General features: G+C 39.8%; 1 protein-coding gene across 2 annotated transcripts in view; it reads left to right on the forward strand.

Annotated features, from left to right (window-relative positions):
- The first annotated feature begins 327 nt into the window (after nt 1-327).
- Kdm1b (lysine demethylase 1B) overlaps nt 328-21,230 on the forward strand; it is a 45,761-nt gene continuing 24,858 nt past the window's right edge. Inside the window, exons 1-7 of one of the 2 annotated variants that reach the window (XM_027948178.2) lie at nt 328-399; nt 3,660-3,757; nt 4,521-4,648; nt 5,900-5,989; nt 7,311-7,422; nt 10,532-10,648; nt 19,194-19,232. In XM_027948178.2, the coding sequence (XP_027803979.1) occupies nt 3,674-3,757; nt 4,521-4,648; nt 5,900-5,989; nt 7,311-7,422; nt 10,532-10,648; nt 19,194-19,232 (570 nt within the window). In that variant the 5' untranslated portion in view covers nt 328-399; nt 3,660-3,673. Of the gene's footprint in view, nt 400-500; nt 572-3,659; nt 3,758-4,520; nt 4,649-5,899; nt 5,990-7,310; nt 7,423-10,531; nt 10,649-19,193; nt 19,233-21,230 lie in introns of those variants that run through there. The other variant, XM_071613716.1, reaches the window with a different exon arrangement.

Raw genomic sequence — 21,230 nt, forward strand, 5'->3', positions numbered from 1 at the left:
CCTCCTCCTTCCGCGCCTCCTGCCCCGCCCCTCCCCGGAGTGCCCCACCCTAGAGGCCACGCCCCCGGAGGGCCCCTGTCCTCCCTCGCCCCGCCCCCGAGCGCCCCTCCTGCCGGCGCCCCGCCCACTCCTCGCCCCTCAGGGGCGCTCCTCCTTCCCCCGAACCTCGCCCCGCCTGTCCCTGAGCCCGGGCCTGCGCAGCCGCGGAAATGGCGGGGGCGGGGCGCGCGGCTGCGGCGGCGGGGGCGGGGCCTCGTGCGTTGTTTCTCCGGCTCCTCCCACCCCGGGTCACGCCGCGGTAGGGGCGGAAGCGGCGCGGCCGCGCGGGTGCTGGGTCCTGCGCGCGGCTCAAAGGGGTGCCGGCAGCCGGGCAGCGCGCACCGCGGCTTCCGCTGCGAGGTGGGGCTCGCGGTAGGGGGCGGGCGCGGGGGCGGCGGGATGACAGCTCGGGTCGGCGGCCGGGCGGGTCGCGAGCCCTCCCTTCCCCTCCCCTCCGCGGCGCGGCGCCTGCCGCCCGGGAGCGAGGCGAGGGGGCGTCCCGGGAGCTGAATGCGACGCCGCCGAGGGCAAGGTTTGTGGGGCGGGGGTCTCCTCAGAGCGGGGGCATTTCCGGGCCGCGGTGTCGGGACCACGGGGTTCGCGGCGGGGCGCGGGGCGGCGAGCCTCCGGGCCTGACCGCGTCTCCTTTCCCCGGCGGTGCCCCTCCCCGCCTCGCCGCGCCTCCGTGCGCAGAGGTGAGCCCGGGGCGGCTTCTCTGACGAGGGAGGGGACGGGGCTCCCCTCCGGGGCGGCCGCGGGACCCGGTGTGGTGGGAGCGCCCTCGCTCGCCCAGGGCCGCGCAGGTGTAGCGGGGCCGCGGCGCGGCGCCGGCGGAGCCCCGAGGAGCCGCGGCGGCTGCGCTCGCGCCCGGGGCCCCGCCGCGGAGAGCCCGGGGCTCGGCGCGGCTGGCATGACTCCACCGGCTCCCCGCTACGCTCGCGGCGCACGGGTCGGCCAGTTTTATTTTTGTTTTTAAAAATATTTCAGTGGAAGAAAGGCGAGTGGGAGGGAGGTTTCTTCAGGAGGCGCGCACAGGAGAAAATGACCATCAATAATTAATTGTCTCCCCGGCGGAGAAAGTGGTCAACAAAAGACGTCCAGGCGGGTGGGGATTCCGTGTTGCATTACTGAGTCGTTCAATGTTGAATATAGTTCTGGGTCCGTATTCCTGAGAATTTGATTAGTGTAGGAGTAGTAAGGTCTTGCCTTATTTTAAGTGGCCCAAAGGGAAATTATTCTTTCTTTGGTCTATGAAGAAGTTTCTAGTATTAGTTTGTTCTAATTTTAGAAATTATGCTGACTCTACTGTAGATTTGGAATCCTCTTGATTCACATTTTTGTGAATTCTGTGAGTATGTTTTAAGAAACAGTTCCTGAATAAGGTGGTTCAGAAACACCTGGGAATTATTTAAGTAGAAGTCTGGGTATTGATATAGCCACTTGTATGTTTATAGAAAACACCTGCTTTTTTTCTTTTATCACATTAAAAGCAAACCAAAGCTGTGCATTTCAAATTAGGAAGAAATGTGCTCCTAAAGTATTGAATATGAAACATTATATTTACTTAGGTGTCTTTAAAGAATCAGATGTGAAAACTTTGAGTATCCCAGTTTATTTTAATGACACTTTGGTTAGTATTTCTAAGACGGTGTTTAAAAACTTCCTTACAACTTCGCTTATTTTTTCTCTTTTAAGACCCAGCAACAGTGAAAATAGGGATTATGTCAAGTGCTAAAAAAAGAATGGAGGTACATAATTGTGTAATTAAAGGTGAAATGTACTATTTTAAAAACCTTTGATCAAATTTAATAATGGCCTTTATAGTGTTTCCATTTCGTATTTAACTACTTCTTGAATTATATTTTTTTATTGCATTAAGAACATTTTCAGTGTACAATTTGATTAAAATGTTTGAAATTTCTGGAAACTATGCTTTTAGGAAACATTCCTAGGTGACAGAGTCAAATGTTGCACGAACCTTGGCTGATTTCATTTTTGTTCCTGAACCCCCCTTCAGATATTTTGCTACAATACCATATGTACTGCTGGAGATGTAGCTCAGTGGTAGGATTCAGGAGGCTCTAAGTTCAGTCCCTGTACAAAAAAAATTGTATTGTGCATAATACTATATATTTTCACATTCTTTTTTTTGTTTTTTATGAATAATGTATAGATTTTAAAAATAAATATGTGAAGATTTATGTGTAAGAATTCATATTTATATATTCATATTTTTATGTACAGAGAGTTTTGTCAGACTTTTTGAAAACGCAAATGAGACCCAGAAAGCCTTAGAGTATAACAACGATTAGGTAGGTACTATTATTAAATTACCAGCACCTTCTCTAGCAGTACAAGGATGTTATAGAACTAAATGTCAACTTATTTATTTTGGTGCTGGGGATTGAACCCAGCTTCTCATATCATGAAAAACATTCGTTTTACCACTGAGCTACACCCTCAGGCCCCTAAGCGATTATTTAATGCTTAAAGAAGTATAGTGCACTTCAGAATATGTATGGTTCATAGGTAAAATTATATTGTTTCTAAGAAAATGAAGACTAAGTCAAAGGAAAATTGTTGATAGGAAGGCTTCTCAGAATAAGGGTAGATGGCAAAGTTTTTCCACATGATGTTAATAATCCATGAAAAGTACTCTTAAAGATGTTATTATAATGCATAAATATGAAACAGTAGGATTACAAAATCTTCAAAGCTTTTCTCCAAGATTAAGTTTGTGTATATGGGATTTGTATTTTATGGTAATACTTTTCTACTTTGAAATTCCTATCCACAGGTATGTCCTATTTATTTTTCATTTTATTATTTCATATATGTGTGCACACATAGTAAAAAAAATGGATCAGGGAAGGGAATGAATGATAATTACAGAATCCATATATTATTAATTATGGTAAGTATTTTTCTATCCTTAATTGAAAAAATTCGAATAGCTTTCAGTTTTTCATGTTACTATTCATTATTTATCTTGTAGTCTTTAGTTCTTATTGTTTGTTTAATCATGTTGTTGTTATAATAGTTTGAGAATGCTTAAAATTGATCTAGTAGAAGATACCAGTGCTTCTATCTAATCCAGATTCCTGTGTTCAGTAGTGACCACACATTGTGCCTGATACTCATCTATTGAGTTTACTAAGAAGGAATGAGTAAGTTTTTAAAGTATACTAAGGCATCAGAATTCAGGAACTGCTAAGAAGACAGAGTGAGATGGAAAAAGGGGAACAACAAAAACTAGGTATATTTTCCTACTGAATGTTACAAACAGTTGTGTAATTTGAATATTGATCATTCATGTGATATGTTTCTCATTTTAAAAGTGTACATAGTACTAATGGGTAGTATTTATTGAGTACTTCTGCCAGTACTGGTGCTCTAAATTATCTTGTTTAATTTTCATGCCACTGATGTGGTACACCTTTACCATGCCCATTTTACCTGAGGACACTTGGGGAGATTAAGTAATTCCGAAGTGATGGCTTTACACCCAAGCAGTCTAGTATGCCTTCATACCTACTAAACTACATACTTTGCTCCACACAGTTGAAAATAATAGCAGATGCTAATATTGAGTGGCTTAATTTCTTTTTTTTTTTTGGCAGATTTTTTTAATATAATGGCAACCCCTCGGGGAAGGTCAAAGAAAAGAACAGCTTATGATGGTTCAGATAGCCTTCCTTTGAGGAGCTCCGGCAGGCAGGTATGTTCATTTGTTCACTCAATGAACCTCTTTTGAGCATACAGGAATATTATGGTTGGGACTGGAAAATTAGAGGTGGGAAGACACCTCTAGTCCTCTAGTCCTACTGTGGAGAAAATCACAGTAGTCGTGGTATAGCATGATAAAGGGAGAGGACGTAGAAATGCTGCATCTCTGGTTGGGGGAACTGCAAGGATAAAGGCATGGCGTGCAGATGGGCATCAGAGAATTGCACTAGGTGATGGGGCTCTGGCCCCATTATGCACGGCTTGGATATCATTCAGAGGAATTTGGACTTCTGCTTATAGTCAGTTAGGTATTGCTTTTTTTGGTAGTGTTTTTCTTTTTCATGAAAAAAATGATAGAATTATCTCTCTAGAATTTTCCTGACTTTTTTAAAAAAATAAAAGTCTGTAATACTGTAAGGGTTTAAGTCTTCTAAGAAAAAAAAGTCTTAATTTTGAGAATGATGTGTGTTTATTCTGAGCGGTGTCACTTTTTCCTGAGAAAGGCTCAGGTGAATTTGAGTTCCTAGGTGCCTGCTATTAAAGTGCTGGTTCTGTATCTCTAGCCAGCCAGTGAACTGTGTGTGCAGTGAGTCATGAGGCAGTGGTTCCTGTGGGTCAGCCTCTGGGCCACTGCCAGGATGTTGTTGACCTTCACACTTGGAACTCGTAATGCATGTGGTTTCGGTAGTAACACACCTTCCACCCCATCACCCTGGTCAGCCCAGTGATCCTCACCTCAGCTGACTCTCCCACAGGCAAAGAAGAAGGCAACAGAGACAGCAGATGAGGACGAGGATGGCGTGTCAGAGAAGAAGTACAGGAAGTGCGAAAAGGCGGGCTGTACGGCTACCTGTCCTGTGTGCTTTGCAAGTGCCTCTGAAAGGTCTGTTTGGAAGGCGCATCCGGCCTTGAGTTGCTGCCCATGAGAGCAGTGTGCTTTGTGGGGACATCTTCCTAGAAGGTAGTTTTCCCAAAGACAGATGCCAGTACTGAAAGTCACCTAAGAGAGAGAGACATTGCTTATTCTCTACATTCCACATCTCCACAGAGCTCCTTGGCACTCCTGGACTAATGGGAGAGAGCACACCCATGCCAACTCTGCAGTACAATGCCCTCATATGCCACCAATCATAGCGGCTGGCGACACAGTGGGGAAGATCCTTGACCTTCCAGAGGAGACCAGCGAGTGATCACTGGTCACTGATTTTTCTCCCTTGTGTAATATGCCACATCTTCCCACATATATGTAAAAGTCTCACAGAAACTATGTAGTTAACTGCAGTCGTGACATTTCCAGAGGAAAATCTTTAGTTAAGGCTTAAGATTCAATAAACTCTGGAAAACACATCCTGCTTATTTTGAAACATGCAGAGGTGGTGGGGGACGTGCTCCCAGTGGCAGGATTCCTCGTTCTGTTGCTGTATTATCTCTTCGGCAAGTTATGTGGCCAGATAGCCTGCTTGATATTCAGATTACAGCTGGCCAGATCCGTCCCTGTTCAGGATTGGGCCAAATGGGCTCCTGGAGTCCTCTGCACTAGCAACTCAAGTGCAGTGGCATGGATGCGTCATGGCATAAGCATCCATGCTCCGGGTTGGCCCTGGCTGCCAGCTAGGCAAGAGACCACTGGTCTAAGGCCTTGTGTCCCTACTGTGTACTGCAGATAGAGCATCTCTAATCTGAAAGCCAAAATGCTTTAAAATCTGAAACTTTCTGAGTGCCAACATGATTCTACACCTGACCTCATGTGATGGCCTCAGTCAAAATGCAAATGCTAATAAAATTTTGTATGAAATTACCTTCAAGATATGTGTATAAAGTACATATGAAACAAACAAATTTATACTTAAGTTTGAGTTCCATCCTCAAAATGTTTTATATGTATGCCAAGATTCTAAAATCAAAAAATTTCTGAAATTCTTCAACTTCTGGTCTGAAGCATTTCAGATAAGGAATACTTGACTTGGTTCACTTTATATACTCCTGCATTCCAGTTTCCCCAGTTGTTGGCTCATGGCCATTAGGAGTCTTATGTGGAAATAATGTCAATAGGATACCCTTGTTGAATGTTTTTTTTTAAAGGGAAAAGAAATGTTTATTTTTTACCAAAGTTACATGTTTTTGCTGTTTTCAGATGTGCCAAAAATGGCTACACATCCCGATGGTATCACCTTTCCTGTGGGGAGCATTTCTGTAATGAATGCTTTGACCATTATTACAGAAGGTTTGTTTGCTAATTGAACTGTCCATGGTGGGTGAGACGGTGGCAAGGGCAAGGGAGGGGATCAGGGTTAAGGCTTAGTCCCTGGGCTCACTGAATTGTTGGACTGTTTTGGTCACATCTGTGACCACTTTTACTTTGACCAGGACTTTGATGTGCCAGTTTGTATGTGTGTTTCTTATATGTGCACACACTTAGGGCTCAAAAAATATCTGCCACGGATTTACACATTCTGAAAGCTCTCAGAGCCGCTCTGCTATTCTGTCATAATATGCAGAGGGTGGGGTGCAGAAGTAGGGGAGAGGGCTGCTGATGGACAGAGTGCACTGGACAGCCAGCCATTCCTTTTACTAATTTTATTGTGGTTTTTTTTTTTTTTTTCCCCTCTTCTTCTCTGTTAATGTGGTTGGTGGCATAGGAGTTTTACTTAAAGAACTGATTCTTTGTTTATATTTTCAATTTTTTTGTGCTCTCATTTTTTTTATTCTAGTTGATTTAGGTTTAATTTTTTTCTTTATCTAGTTTCTTAAGTTGGAAGCTTTAAGGTTATTAATTTTAGATCTCTCTTCTAAGAAGTGCATTTAATGCCATAAATTTCCCTCCAAATGATTTTCTTCCACAAATCTCAATAATTTTCATTCATTTAGTTCAAAGTATTTTTAAATTTCCCTTGAGTATTTTTCTTTGATCCAAGATTATTTACGTACAAGGCTCCAGCACCAAAATAAGTAACTGATTTAATTTTCAACTGCCTTTAATTTATGTGTATGTATTATTCACATTTTAAGAAATTATTGACATAGTTGAATTGAAATATATTAATTGCTGGTTGTTTATCTTGGTTCTCTCTTTTGCCTTCTCTGATTTTAATTGCACATTTTTTGATTATGTTTCTTAATATAGTGATGTAATTTTTAAGTGGCCACCCTAAGATTTACTGTGTACATTTGAAAATATTCTTTTTTTTTTTTTGGTGGTTCTGGGTATAGAACTCGGGGTCTCGGCCATACAAGTACTCAACCACTGAGCTGTACCCCCAGTTCTTATATTTTAAAATATCCTAATTTCTCCTTTAGAAAATACTTTTCCCTTATTAGATTAACTTTTTTTTTTAATTGGTTCTTTTTGGTTACATACGTCCGCAGAATTTGTTATGCTATCGTCATGGTACAAACGTGGAATAGAGAACACCCCTTCTGACCACCTGCTGTATGGGTGCCATAGTAACTTCCCTCTGTGTGAAAGACTGGGTTAGTCCTTCATGTAAAATTTACTGAACTGACTTGTGTTTTGACATGTAGCTTGGTATATTTATTGTTTGCAGCCATAAAGATGGATATGATAAGTATACCTCCTGGAAAAAAATATGGACCAGCAATGGCAAAACTGAACCTAGCCCCAAAGCATTCATGGCAGACCAGCAGCTCCCCTACTGGGTAAGAAATAGCATTTATTGAGCTAAAAGGAAGAGCAATGGATGAAAAACCTGACTTTTAAAAAATCTTTCTTTTATTACTTCTGTTCTGATTTATTTTGGGGGGTGGGTACTGGGGAGCTTAACCACTGAGCCAAATCCCCAGCCCTTTTTAATTTTTGAGATGGGGTCTCGCTAAGTTGCTTAGGGACTTACTAGTTGCTCAGGCTGATTATAGAGAACTTAGTGATCCTCCTGCCTCAGCCTCCCAAGTGGTTGGGATTACAGATGCACACCACCATGACTCTCAGTTCTTTCTGATTATTATTATTTTTTATAGAAAGATAATATAGGAAGAAACTAACGCCTCACACCTGCTGGTGATAGTTATTGCTAAGTTTGGTATATATCCTTCTAGTCTTTAATTTATTCATATTTTTGAGTTTGTTTAAACATAATTTTGTGCTTTATATACAAATCTTAATTAGGTTAAAAAATTTGGATTTTTTTTTTTTTACAACTTGTTTTAAATTTTTGGTACGAGGGATTGAACTCATGGATGCTTAACCACTAAGCCACATTCCAGCCCCCTTCCCACCCCGGCTTTTGTTTGTTTTGAGACAGGGTCTCACTAAGATGCCTAGAGCCTCAGCCTCCTGAGTTGCTGGGATTATAGGTGTACACCACTGCACCTGGCTCTAACTGGTTTTTTTAAATCTTACTTTTTATGATCCTTTTTCCATTTAGCCGTTCTTTGAAAATATATTTTAGTGATTATATATATCATAAATCACCACTTAATAAATGATTTGCTTTTTTTTTAATACAAGTAATTCTGAGCTGCCTTGTACACACTTAAACTTTTTATTGAAGTAGAAAGTCAAACAACAGAATTAACTATTTTAATGTTGTCTAATGAGTTTTTTTTGGAGGGGGTGGTGGGGGATTCAATTTTTTAAAAAATATTTTTAGTTGTAGATGGAACAACACCTTTATTTTGTTTATTTAGTTTTATGTGACGCTGGGGATTGAACCCAACCAGGGTCTTACACATGCTAGGCAAGCGCTCTACCACTGAGCTACAACCCCATCCTGGGGATTCAGTCTTGATCTCAACATGCTAAATACATGTTCTTCCCCTAAGCCAAACCCTGAGACCTAACATTAACTATTTAAGGCATACAATTCAGTGGCATTTAGCATATTAACAGTGTTGTGCAACTGCCACCTCTGTATTATTCCAACTTGCTTTCATCACCCACAAAGGAAACCTTGTACATTAGGCAGTCACCATCTAGTTCTCCCACCTTTCAGTCCCTGGAAACTGCTAATCTGCTTTCCATCTTTATGGATTTATCCAGCTAGGGTGTTTCCTATAAATGGAATCCTACTGCATGGTAGCCTAATTATCCTTTCATCTTTTGATGGACACTTAGGTTGTTTTAAACCTTTAGCTATTGTGAATAGTGTGGCTATAAACATTCTTTTATAAATATTTGTTTGAATATCTGTTTATAGTTACTTTAGGGCTATTCCTAAGGAATGGAATTGGAGGGCCATATGGTAATTCTGTATTTGATTTTTTGAGAACCTTCACACTCTTTTCCATAGCTGCCCCACCATTTTTCATTTCTGTGTGTGTGGGCTCAGATTCTCAATGCCCTCCCCAACTTTCATTTTGTTTTATATTTTATATACTGGCAATTGTAAGTGGGTGTGAAGTGGTATCTCATTGTGGGTTTTTTTTTTTTTTTAATCACCTATAACAGTAGTTTGTAAGTGGACCTTTATTTATTTAAATGCAGTGCTGAGAATTGAACCCAGTATCTCATACATACTAGGCAAGTGCTCTACCACTGAGCCACAGCCCAGCCCCTCGCTGTGGTTTTGATTTTCGTTTCTTTAACTAATGGCAATTTGCATATCTTCTTTGGAGAAGTGTCTATTCAAATGGTTTACCTGTTTTTAAGTTGAGTTGTCTTTTTATTTTTGAGTTGTAGGAATTCTTTATACATTATGTAAACTAAGCCCTTATCAGATCTTGGATTTGCAGATATTTTTTCACTGTAGTTGTCTTTTCACTTTGCTAGTGTCCTTTGATGCATGAAAGTTTTCAGTTTTATAAAGTTTAGTTTGTCCACTTTTTTCTTGTTTGTGGTTTTGGTATCACACCTAAGAATTCACTGCCATATTTGAGGCCATAAAGATTAATCCCTGTTTTTTTTTTTCTTTTTGGCTTGTACTTTTTGTTTTTTGATAAACATGACCCTAGACTATATTTTGACATACATACATGGAGTAAAACCCCTTCCAGTTAGGATTCCATTCAGTGTGTATACATAATGCCCTGTTTTCTTCTAAGTATTTTATTGAATTAGCAATTACATTTAGTTGTTTAATCCATTTTGAGTTAATTTTTATGTGTGAAGTTGAATCTGACTTCATTCTTCTGCATGTGGATATCTCCACACTTTTTTTAAAAAAATATTTATTTTAGTTGTAGTTGGACACAATACCTTTATTTTTATGTGGTGCTGAGGATTGAACCCAGGGCCTCTCACGTGCTAGGCGAGCACTCTACCACTGAGCCACAAACCAGCCCTCTCCACACTTTTTAAAAATAACTTATTTTGGAATAATTTAAAATGTACAGAAGGTTGCAGAGATAGCATAGAGAGTTCTCATATATCCTTCACCCAGTTTGCTTAATGTAATCATCTTATGTACCATGATTGTTTGTCAGACTGAGAAATTAACATTGGCAAGTGTGAATAATGACATTACAGATTTTGTTTAGATTTTATCTGTTTTTTCATCGAGTCCTTTTACTGTTCTGGGATCCAGCCCAGGGTATCACATTATTTGCATTGAGTGTACTGACTTTTTTGACCTGTGATAACAAAATTCATCTCTGATTATTTCCTTAGTCTGAGCTGGAAAATCTTTCTGACAACAGTTCTTAGCTCCTCTGTGCTCTTTGTTGTTGCCTGAGCTAGTACTGAATCAGAAATTAGCCTAATGGGGTAGAAGTGGATTATGTGGGGAATGGTGACACAGGATAAGTGGTGGAGGGTGGAAAAGTAGCTCAAGATTAGCCAACCTGTTGATCTTGACCTCTCTTCTTTCCCTAGGTTCAGTGTACCAAACCAGAGTGTGGTAAGTGGCGGCAGCTTACCAAGGAAATCCAGCTCACTCCACAGGTAGCAAAGACGTATCGGTGTGGTATGAAACCAAATACTGCTGTTAAGGTATGATTTCTGTTGGTGTTCCTTTTGAAGTAATGGATAACATTAATTTAGTTGTCAGTAAATAGTAAGGGTATGTATTTTTCGTTTTATCTGGGTTGTGTGAATGCATGTGACAACCCCAGCTGCAGGTGGTGTACTAATTAAGAATTTCACTTTTCTCTTGTTACAAGTGGTTTGGAAATAGGCTGTCCAGAGTTGGTCGTCTTCTTTCCAGTGCGTCTAGTCTATCCTTAGTTTGTCCTCTATCCTCAAGTTCATCAGGTGGTTGCCGTACCGCCAGCCACTGTGTCTAAATTGTACCAGAGAAAGGGCAAAGGGTGTGAGAGGTACAACAGTTGACTCTATCCTGTTATTGGGAAATAGGGTAGATATCTGTTTGTATCTTATTGGCTGGAACAGAATCATGCAGCTACTCTGGATTGCACTGAAGACAAAGGAAGAAGATATTTTTACAACTGAGCATGTTGCAACACCAGACGAAAGCAGGATCTCACCAGTAAGGAGGGACAGATGTGTGGCTGTTAGGAATTAGCCATCATTGGTATAATGTGCCTTCTTTGAAATTTGGCAATTAAGGTTTAAAAATGTGTAATTCTTTAACGTGTTAAAGGAATTAATCCATACAAATGTCACTAATGCTTTAAATAAGTTAAATAATATTAAAAGTCATTCTGTCATGGTGGTTCACCCCTGTAACCCCAGTGACTCAGGAGGCTGAGGCAGAAGGATCACAAGCTCCAGGCACCTCAGTAACTCAGGCCCCGTCTCAAAATAGAGCTGGGATGTAGCTCAGTAATAAAGTCCCTCAGGGTTCAGTTCCTGTACTTAAAACAATGTTAGGAATCAAATTCCAGATTGAAAATACTTTTTCAAAAAATTCAGAAATGATTTGCATATTATTTAAAATTTACTTTTTAAATAATATAATACAGTAGTTTGTAGTATATTCACAAAAAATATGCAATTATTTCCAGCAAAACACTTAAATATTCTTCTTTTAAAGAATGGATGGAAAGTTTTTATAAAGTTTATAGTCAAGTTTTAAAAACCTTGGATTTAACATAAAAATATTGCTAAAGCAACACATAATTATTTCAAAATATCAATTTGGTGTCTGGAGCCATAGGTCAGTGGTAGAGGCCTTGCCTAACATGATTGAAGCCCTGATTTAGTCCTCCACACCACCAAAAAACATTGGAAGATTTTTGCAAGTGACAAAATGAGAAAAAGAGTATGAACATTTAGGAGTTAGAGTTTTTATTTTTTCATAAATAAGTTTTACGTAAGAATTTACTCTTGGGGCTGGGGCTCAGCAGTAGAGCACTCGCCTAGCATGTGCTAAGGTGCTGGGTTTTATCCTCAGCACCACATAAAAATAAATAAAGGTATTGTGCCCAACTACAACTAAAAAAAATTTAAAAAAAAAGAATTTACTCTTAGGATAAAGTTAATTGAAAATATGCATGTACATATATCGTATACAACTAAAAAATGAAAGTTTTTCTTATCTCTTTCCTGTTTTGATGAGTAAGCTGTTAGTTAAGCTGTTAATGATTCATTTATCCTACTAGACTTTTTTTTTTTTTTTTTTTTTGGTAATGCTGGGAATTAAAGTCTGGTTGGTATGTGCTTGGCAAGCACTCTAAGACTGAGTCACATTTTCAGTCCTGTGTGGTGTGTGTGTGTGAGTGTGCCGCCCCCCCCCCCCCCCCCTTTTTTAGAAATGCATTTGAATGTATTTATGAGGGGCACATTACTTAAGACTATTGATATGAATATGCAAATTGCATTTTAAAGATCCAAAGACCCCAACTCAGAGTCATCATTATATCAAAACCTTATCTGCATCAACTGGTGGTATTTTTAATTGATATAAAGTTGCATCTTATTTTTGTTTTTGAGCTGTGATTACATACTATAGTTATAGGAATAGCTCCTAAGTGAATTTCATTGAGTTTCAGAAGATGTCTACAGATTGAATTCATTATGCCAATGAAGATATACAATATTTCCATCACTCTAAAAAATTCTGGTTATTTCTTCTCTCCCCCAGAGGAATTTCTGGTGTCTATCATCATAGCTTAGTTTTCCTTGTTCTTGAACTTTGTAAAAAATGAAATCAGGGGCTGGGACTGTGTCTCAGTGAAACTATGAGAGGAGGGACAGATGTGTGGCTGTTAGGAATTAGCCATCATTGGTATAATGTGCGTTCTATGTGTGAGGCACTGGGTTCAATCATCAGCACCATGTAAAAATATAAAATAAAAAAAAAAATGAGGGCTGGGGATATAGCTCAGTTGGTACAGTGCTTGCCTCACATGCACAAGGCCCTGAGTTCAATCCCCAGTACCACCAAAAAAAAAAAAAAAGAAGAAAAGAAATCAGCCATATGTATTGTGTAGTGTAGTGTTCGCTTTTTTTTCACTAAGTAGGATTTGAGAGTCACCTCGTCACTGTCGTGATCAGTAGTTTCTTTTAATTGTCAAGTAAAATTGCATTGTAGGTATGCCCTGCAGTTTGTTTAACCATTGTCCCTGTGTTTTTGCTGTGTGAGAAAAGCTACAGTGAGCATTCTGTGCAAGTGTTCTGTGGGCCTTTTCATTTCTTACAGGCAAATACACAAGAGTGACACTACTGAGTCATGTAGTAGTTGTTTAATGTTAAGAAACTGCCAAATGGTTTTCCATGATTCTTGTGCTATGTTCCAACATTTGGTGGTGTTTTCTTTTGTGGTTTTGTTGGTATAGTGGGTATGTTTTGGCATCTCATGGGGGCATTGGTTTGCATTCCCCTGTTAACTGGTGATGCTGAGCATCTTTTTTTTTCCTAATTTTTAGTTGTACATGGATACAATATCTTTTATCAAGTTAAAGGCTTTTGATATGAGGAATAGGACAAAATTCAATTTTTTCCATATAGGTACTTAGTTTTTCAGTACTATTTGTTGAAAAGATTATTCTTTTTTTCATTGAACTAACTTGATATCATTTTTTAAAAATCAATTGACCATACATGCAGTGTGTACCACATTCCATAGTTCCCATTGTTTATCCTTGACCAAAATGGTCTTGTCTTGATTATTGTATCTTTTTTAAGTCTTAAAATTAGTTAGTGGTAAGTTCTTCCAACCTTTTTTTTTTTTTTAAGATTACGTATTCTAGGACCGTTATGTTTCCATGTATGTTTTCCATAAGCTTGTCCATATCTACCCTCCAGGATTTTGATTGGAATGTGTTGAATCTGTGTATCTTTTGGAGGATAATGGACATTTTTCAGTTTTCTAACCCAGTTACTGCAAGTAATGGCTTGTGAGTCAAATCTGGCCCTTTGCCTGTTTTCATAAATAATGTTTTTTTTGTTGTTGATGGTGGTTCGTTTTAGTTATATATAACATTAGGATTAATTTTGACATAGTTATAAAAGCATGGAATATGATTTGCTCTAATTCAGACCCCAGGAGGTCCTTTTCCTACCTTTCTCCCTCCCTCTGTTCCCTTCCCTCTCCTCTACTAATCTTTCAGCTATAAAGAAAGTTTTATTGGTGCACAGCGTGCTCTTTAATTATGTGGTGTCGACGGCTGCTTTCATGCTCCATGACAGGAGTCATGATGGAGACTGCATGGTCCACAGAGCCTAAAATATTTACTATCTAGTCTTTACAGAAATCATTTCCCAGGATTCCTTAATTTCTCCCAGCAGTGTTTTCTAGTTTACACTGAGGATGAATTTTTATTTTCAAGTTGTTTGTGGCATTTGTATAGGTATATAGTTGACTTACATGTGCTGACTTTATACCCAGAGACTTTTTTGGCTTTCCTTATTAACTTTTATAAATCCTTTTGTAGATTCCTTTAGGTTGTCTACAAACTAATATCAACTGATATTCTTTTCTCTTTTTTTAATATTTATTTTATTTTTTTTTTTTTTTTAGTTTTTGGCGGACACAACATCTTTGTATGTGGTGCTGGGGATTGAACCCAGGTTGCACGCACGCCAGGCGAGCGCGCTGCCGCTTGAGCCACATCCCCAGCCCCTGATATTCTTTCTTTTTCTCTTTTTCTTGCCTTATTGATTTCCTTATTGATTTGGGCAGGACCACCACTGACATACCATACAGAGGTGGTGAAAGCCAAGCCTCCTTGTCTTACTCCTGGCCTCAATCTGACTGGAGTACTCTGCTTATTGATATAGCTTCTTGTAGATGCTCCTTTGTTAGGTTGAGGGAGAAGGTCCTTTCTTCTCCTGCTTTGCTAAGAACTTTTATTCGAAATTTTGGTTGACTTTTGCCAAATATATTTTCTTCATCTATTACGGTGATCATGTGGGTTTTTGGTCCTTTAATCTGCTAATGGGGTGAATCACACTGATTTTGAAATGTTGAAACAATCTTATATTTCTGGAAAAATTTCTCCCTTTTTTTCTAGTGTACTATGCTTTTAATATATTGCTGGGTTTTATTATGTTTTGTTAAGGATTCTGGCATCTGTGTTCATAGTGATGCTGTCACAACTCTTACAGCATCGTCGTCAGGTTCTGTCAGAGCTATGCTAGCTCCCCAAGAAGCAAACGGAGAATATGCCATGCTTTGTATTTTGTTAAACAGGGTGCATAAAGTCAGTATTAGTCCTTTTTTTAGTGTTTGGTTGACTCTTCTAGTCCAGGAGTTTGGGCCAGTATGTTTTAATTCGATTTCTTTAACAGATGTGTTATGATTCGGGTGGTTTGTGACTTGGAGATGGTTTGGAGATGCTTCAGGGCCCAGGTGCTTTTCATCTACGCTGTCAAATTTGTTGAAGTTGTTAATATTGTTCACTCTTCTTCTGTTAATGTCGGTGGCCTCTGTGGTATTCTCTCTTCTGTTCTTGTTGGTAATTTGGGAGTGAGGAATGGAAAGATCAGATCTGAGCCTAGTACCAGGTTCCTGGAATCGATGACTTGTTCTAAAATCTTTTAATTTAGCCCTTAATTATTCTTTTCAAAAAGTCATTTAATTTTAATTGACAAATGAAAAATATATGTTTGTTGTATGTAAGATGTTATTTTGAAATGCATATGCATTGTGGAGTGGCTAAATCAAGCTAATTAATTTATATATTACCTTATATATTGATTTTTTTATGGGGAGAACATTTAGAATATACTGTCTTTCATCTTCAAGATCCTCAACCTCTGCTTTAGAATAGAAGAGAAAAAAGTGGGAGGGGGCTGAGGAATGCAGTGCTGAGATTGTGGGGCACGGGAAGCTCGTCTGGCCCAGGGGGACAGTGCCTTGGTTGCACTGAATTAACCAGCACCATGCCCCAGGTGACTTCTCAAGTGAACAAGAGGCAGGCATTTCATTGTAACATTGAGAGGGGACTGCAGCCGCAGACCAGCAGTCAACAATAGAAGACTGCTTCATTAGAGTCTGGTCTTTGAACCATTTTCGCATGATTTATGTAGGTAGTGTTTTAAGGTTGAACAGTTCATTTAAAAAGATTTTGGATGATTCATTTAATAGTAGGTTACTAAATACGAGGTGTAATTTTTACATTTCTTTCTATGCTTTGACTAAAGAATAATTTGGAGCCATCCATAATTGCTCCTCTATTGCTCTCTCATAATTGAATGTACGACTTCAAAATCATCTCTGCTAATTGTTCACAGTGTTTGGGTGCGTCAGTATTTTTTCCCCCTTGGGTGGCAGTTTTCATTTTCAGCTTCTCTAACATACTTAGTTTTTGAAAACTATAGGGTTTTCTTTGGAATGACTCTTTTGTAGACAAATGATATGTGTCCATCATTGAAAACTTCAAAAGAAATACAGAAAAGAACAGAGATGCTAGCCAAGAAAATGTATGCTGTTAGTCATCATGAAATAGCCACCACTTTTTGAGAGTTTTGAGTGTTCCTGTATGAATGAAGGAGGAGTGGTTGACGGACAACTTCCTGTTAAGGAATAGTGCCAACAAGATTTTTCTTTCTTTCTTTCTTTTTTTTTTGGCGGGGAGTGGGGAGTACTGGGGATTGAACCCAGAGGTGCTTGACCTCTGAACCACATCCCCAGCCCACCAACATGATTTTTGTAACATGCATTTGAAATAAGAAAAAGAAGCCAGGCTGAAATAAGAAATTGCTGAGTATGGAGTAATTATTTCCCCACCCAAAGAAATAGTGGTTTCTAAAAACTCCCTAAAAATTGAAAAATACATTATGTAACTATTGAGTTAAAATCACTCTAACCTTAAAAAAAAAAATCATAGTTCTATTAGAAGATACTAATCAACACTATGCTCTGAAATCAGTAAAAGTAATTCAGATCATATCACACTTCAGTCGACCTCCTTTTTCCCTTTCTTCCAAGTGTTTTAAATGTCATTCTCCCCCATAACCTCGTGCCCTCTGCCTTTTTCTCTCACTGCCGTAGTTCTGTGGATCCCCCGCTCCCTATGGTTTCTTCTACTGTAGTGCCTTCCCTTCCAGGTTCTGCACTGTGGTTTGTTACCTGGTTGGATGTATCTTAACATCGAGGACTTTTTTCCAGGAGGGTCTCAGAGGTGTTGGATCCCTTATGTTTTGGAAAACTTGCTTGCTTTTACTCTTAACCTTGCCCTACAATGGAAGCCTTTTTCGTCTCCTTAGGGTCCCTTACCTCCTCAGTCACTCTCCTTTGATACCTGCCATCCTGTTGTTCCTGTCTACTTGATTGCCATCCATAACCTGAACCATGGAAATATTTATTTAAACAGTGTTTACTGAGTCATCTTGGTGTTTAGCCTGGTAACACTGTCAGGGACCAAGTTGAGAGTTTATTTGTGGAACAGCAGTAAGAAGAAAGGCAGCAAATTCCACGTGTTTTTGTCATTTCTTTTTTCAGGAGGCTTCCATCTCGGTACATAAAGAACTTTCTTAGGTGACTCTTATGTTTAGTCCACAGAACAAATGTACCATGCTTAATTCTGCACTTAAGGGGCAGTTAGGTTATTTGTAGATGTTATTGTTTATGACAGTACTGTAGCAAATAGCCTTCTATTAATGCCATTTTTGAGTATTTTTGTAGCATCAGTTCTTTTAAATGAAATTTTGGTATCAAAGTGTATGTTCAGTTTCAATATGATATAATTTATAAGTGCAGAAGAGGATTTATAATTGTATGTAAAGCATTAAACGGTCCTCGCCCAGTTTACGAAGCAGAGCAATGGCTTCCCAGGTCCTGGGTGCTCCTGCAGCGCGTCTCCTTTTCCCTTCTCTGTAAGGGCAAATGCTCTTTTGAATTTCATTGCTTTTTGTTTTATTAACTAACCTGTTGCAGAACATTTCAGTAACAGTGTTTTGCATATTTTTATCTCATCTTGCTCGTGTTCTGCTGCAACTTGCTCTTTCCACTCGACATTGAGGTTTCTGATGTGCATCTATGTTGATACCTAAACTCTGGTGTACTCGTTTTGTCTCCTGGGCAGTATTACCTTATATGAGTCTGTCCCAGCATATCTGTGTTCCTGTTAGTGGATATGAGGGTTATTTCTATTTGGCTGGTACATGCAGTGCTTTGTGGCGCGTTCTTGCCTGGTCTTGCTAGGTGTATTTGAACACACACGTGCAAGTTTCTTTGGAATATATCCCAAAGACTAGGCTTGCCAGGCCATGTGATATGTTAGTCTTTAGTTAGGCAACTCTTTTTAAAAAATTGAAACATAATATGCACTAATCAAGATGCATAGCTCAATGAATTCTCAAAGTGCCCATTTATCTGGCTCTTAGTATAGAAATTGAATAGCCCCTCAGAAGCCATCTGGTACTCCCTGTCTGTCACGGCCTCCAACCTTTCTCCCCTGTGTACTTATTATTCTAATTTGCAATATTGTAGATTTTTTTCCTTGTTTGAGCTTTGTATAAGTGGAATCATATGGTCTGATGGGTGCGGCTCCTTCTGCTCAACATTATGTTGTGTGTACAACATGAATACATCTCACAGACGTGTAGTAGCCTGTGGTTGTAGTTCACGCCCATTGTTGTGTAGCTTGTCATTGTTTGAATATAATATGGTCTATTTGTCCATTCCACTATTGAGAAATTTTGGGTTGTCTTTATCATTTTTCCTATTACAAACCATGCTCCTTTTTACTTTTTTTTTTTTTTTGGTGGTGCTGGGGATTGAACCCAGGAACTTGTGCACGCCAGGGAAGCACTCCACTAACTGAACTATATCCCCAGCGCGCTCCTTTGTATATTTTTTAATCTATCTGTTAGTGCACATGTTACAAGATTCTCTCAAGAAAATTCATATAGGTTAGAATTGCTGGGTGTATCCTCTTTATGCTCTAATGAATTGCTGGTGGTGTCCTCAGTTATGAAGTCAAGTTACTATGCATTTAAAATCTCCATATTTTGTCAAATTGCTCTCCACAGTGGTATTCCTGCATGTTTTTACTAGGACATCCTCGCTCATGCAGGGTCTTAGCAAACTTTTTTGTCCGTTTAATAGGTGAAAAAGAGGTATTGAAGATAAATAGACAAGGCTATGTTTTATAAGTAAACTTAATTAAAACTTGGGTTTCTTTTGCAGCCTGAGACCTCAGATCATTGTTCCCTCCCTGAAGATCTAGTGAGTATTTCTGAGTATCCTGGATCAGAGTTAATGTGCTTTTGATGATAAGTAAATGACGGCAACGTTTCATGAGTTTCTCGTCTTCATTTGCTTGCTGATCAAAGCCTTTCTGATGTAGCTTGGTAACTGTGTTATGAAAATGTCATCAGTGGTGTTATATGTGACCCACTCCCAACTTAAAAATGTATACTGCTTTATATTAAAAGGAAGTAAAGGCTTCCTTGCCTTGCCTTAGGGCTCAGAATTACTGAACTTGTGTTTCAGGGATGACTTTATGACCCTTTCTCCACTTGAATCCTTCCCAGAAAAGAACAAGAGGGCCATAATTTGATTTTCTTGGCCTGGATTCAGCAGCAGGAGTGTCCCATGCATTCTGACCTCAATGTGACAGCTTTGTCCTTTTCATGACTAGATGTGGAAAGGGGAGTAGTATGTCTAGCTGGCAAGGACTGGCCACATTTCTGGTGTCTTCTTGAAGCTTAGCTCCCTGAGTTGGCAAGATCCGTGCAACCAGATCCAGTTTAAAATGATGTTTCAAAATTCTGGGCTTCTGAGTTCTCAAATTCTGAGAATTCTGAGTCATTCTGATTTTTAGTGATTCAGGATTAATTTGGGTTGTTCCAGGTATCTGAAATACAGGGACCAGAATGGAATTTTTAGCAAAGGGAGAAACTGACATCTAGCTAATCTACTTTAAATCCATTCTGTTACTTGAGGAGTGGGGTGTATATGTGTGTGTGTAGACATACACATATATACATACATATTTTTATATGCTGGACCCTCATATATTCCCTTGGTATGGCAGTGGACCATATGATTTCTGGATTTGAGGTATAGACAGTATGAGATGATAGAAAGAAAGGAAAAATAACTTTAAATATTATATAATTGTTTATCCATCTGTCCCATAACATTGAGACTATTTTGCAACCAGAAAAATCTGAACTCTTAAGATAGAAGTTGTTTATGAGATATAAGTATGTAAAAAAAGGAAGAGTTCTTGGAAATTGATCTGCTGGTTTTTGTGTTCAGCTGAGAGAGTCAGGTCCAGGTTGGTAGTGGTGGTCATCTGCCTTACATTTTTAATGTTCCTGGGATTCTAGGGTCACAGCAGTTTCTAAGTTTTCAGTAAGTATCTTAGGTACCTGGAGCTTCTGTAGCAAGTTACCAGGATTCGCTGGAAGGCTTAGACAGTCGAGTGTGTTCTTCCACAGTTCTAGAGCTAGAAGTCCGAATCTGGGTGTCGGCCAAGCCGTGCTCCCTTTGCAGGCTCAAGGGGGAGGGTCCTCTTGGAGGTTGCCAGAAGTTGTTAGCATTCCTTGGCATGTGGCACACTGCTTTCATCCCTGCTTGCATCATCACCACCCCTTCCCCCGGCTCTTTCTTCTCTCTCTGGCTTCCGCTAAGGACTCTAGTCATGGTGAATTTGGGGCTCCCACTATGCCAGTATGAACTCATCATAACTAAGTACATCTGTAAAGACCCTGTTTCCAAATAAGGTCACGTTGTAAGGTTCCGGGTGGACATAAAATTTTGGGGAACACTAACCTAGCACAGTGGGTATTTGATGATTGAATATGCTAATAGATTGTATATCAAGTACGGGTTCTTCAGTGGTATGTGTATTAAAGTGAGGGAGGGATGTTTGTTGGTCTGTTTACAAAATTATAGGGATCCAGGGTTGGCGACTAGCCGGAGCATGTACTAAGTACGAGTCCCATTGCTCCTACACCAGCAGAGTTCGGGTTGGTATGTCTTCAGATGGGTTTCTAGGGAAATAATAGCTGGGGGATTAGAGCAAGATGCCAAGGCCTCTAGTGGTCCTGACTTATTTTGCCCACTGAGCTGCATGACCCAGGGAACAGAAGAGAATTGGAGCAGCCTGGGTTCATTTTTTCCAAGGCACTGCATTCCACCCTCTGCATAGTCCAGCCTGAGTGCCAAGAGCTGAATCTCCATTTGCTCTTGCTTCGGGATCCGGCCAGGAAGGTG

The sequence above is a fragment of the Marmota flaviventris genome, chromosome 6 (assembly GCF_047511675.1).
Source record: "Marmota flaviventris isolate mMarFla1 chromosome 6, mMarFla1.hap1, whole genome shotgun sequence".
Taxonomy (NCBI): Eukaryota; Metazoa; Chordata; class Mammalia; order Rodentia; family Sciuridae; genus Marmota; species Marmota flaviventris.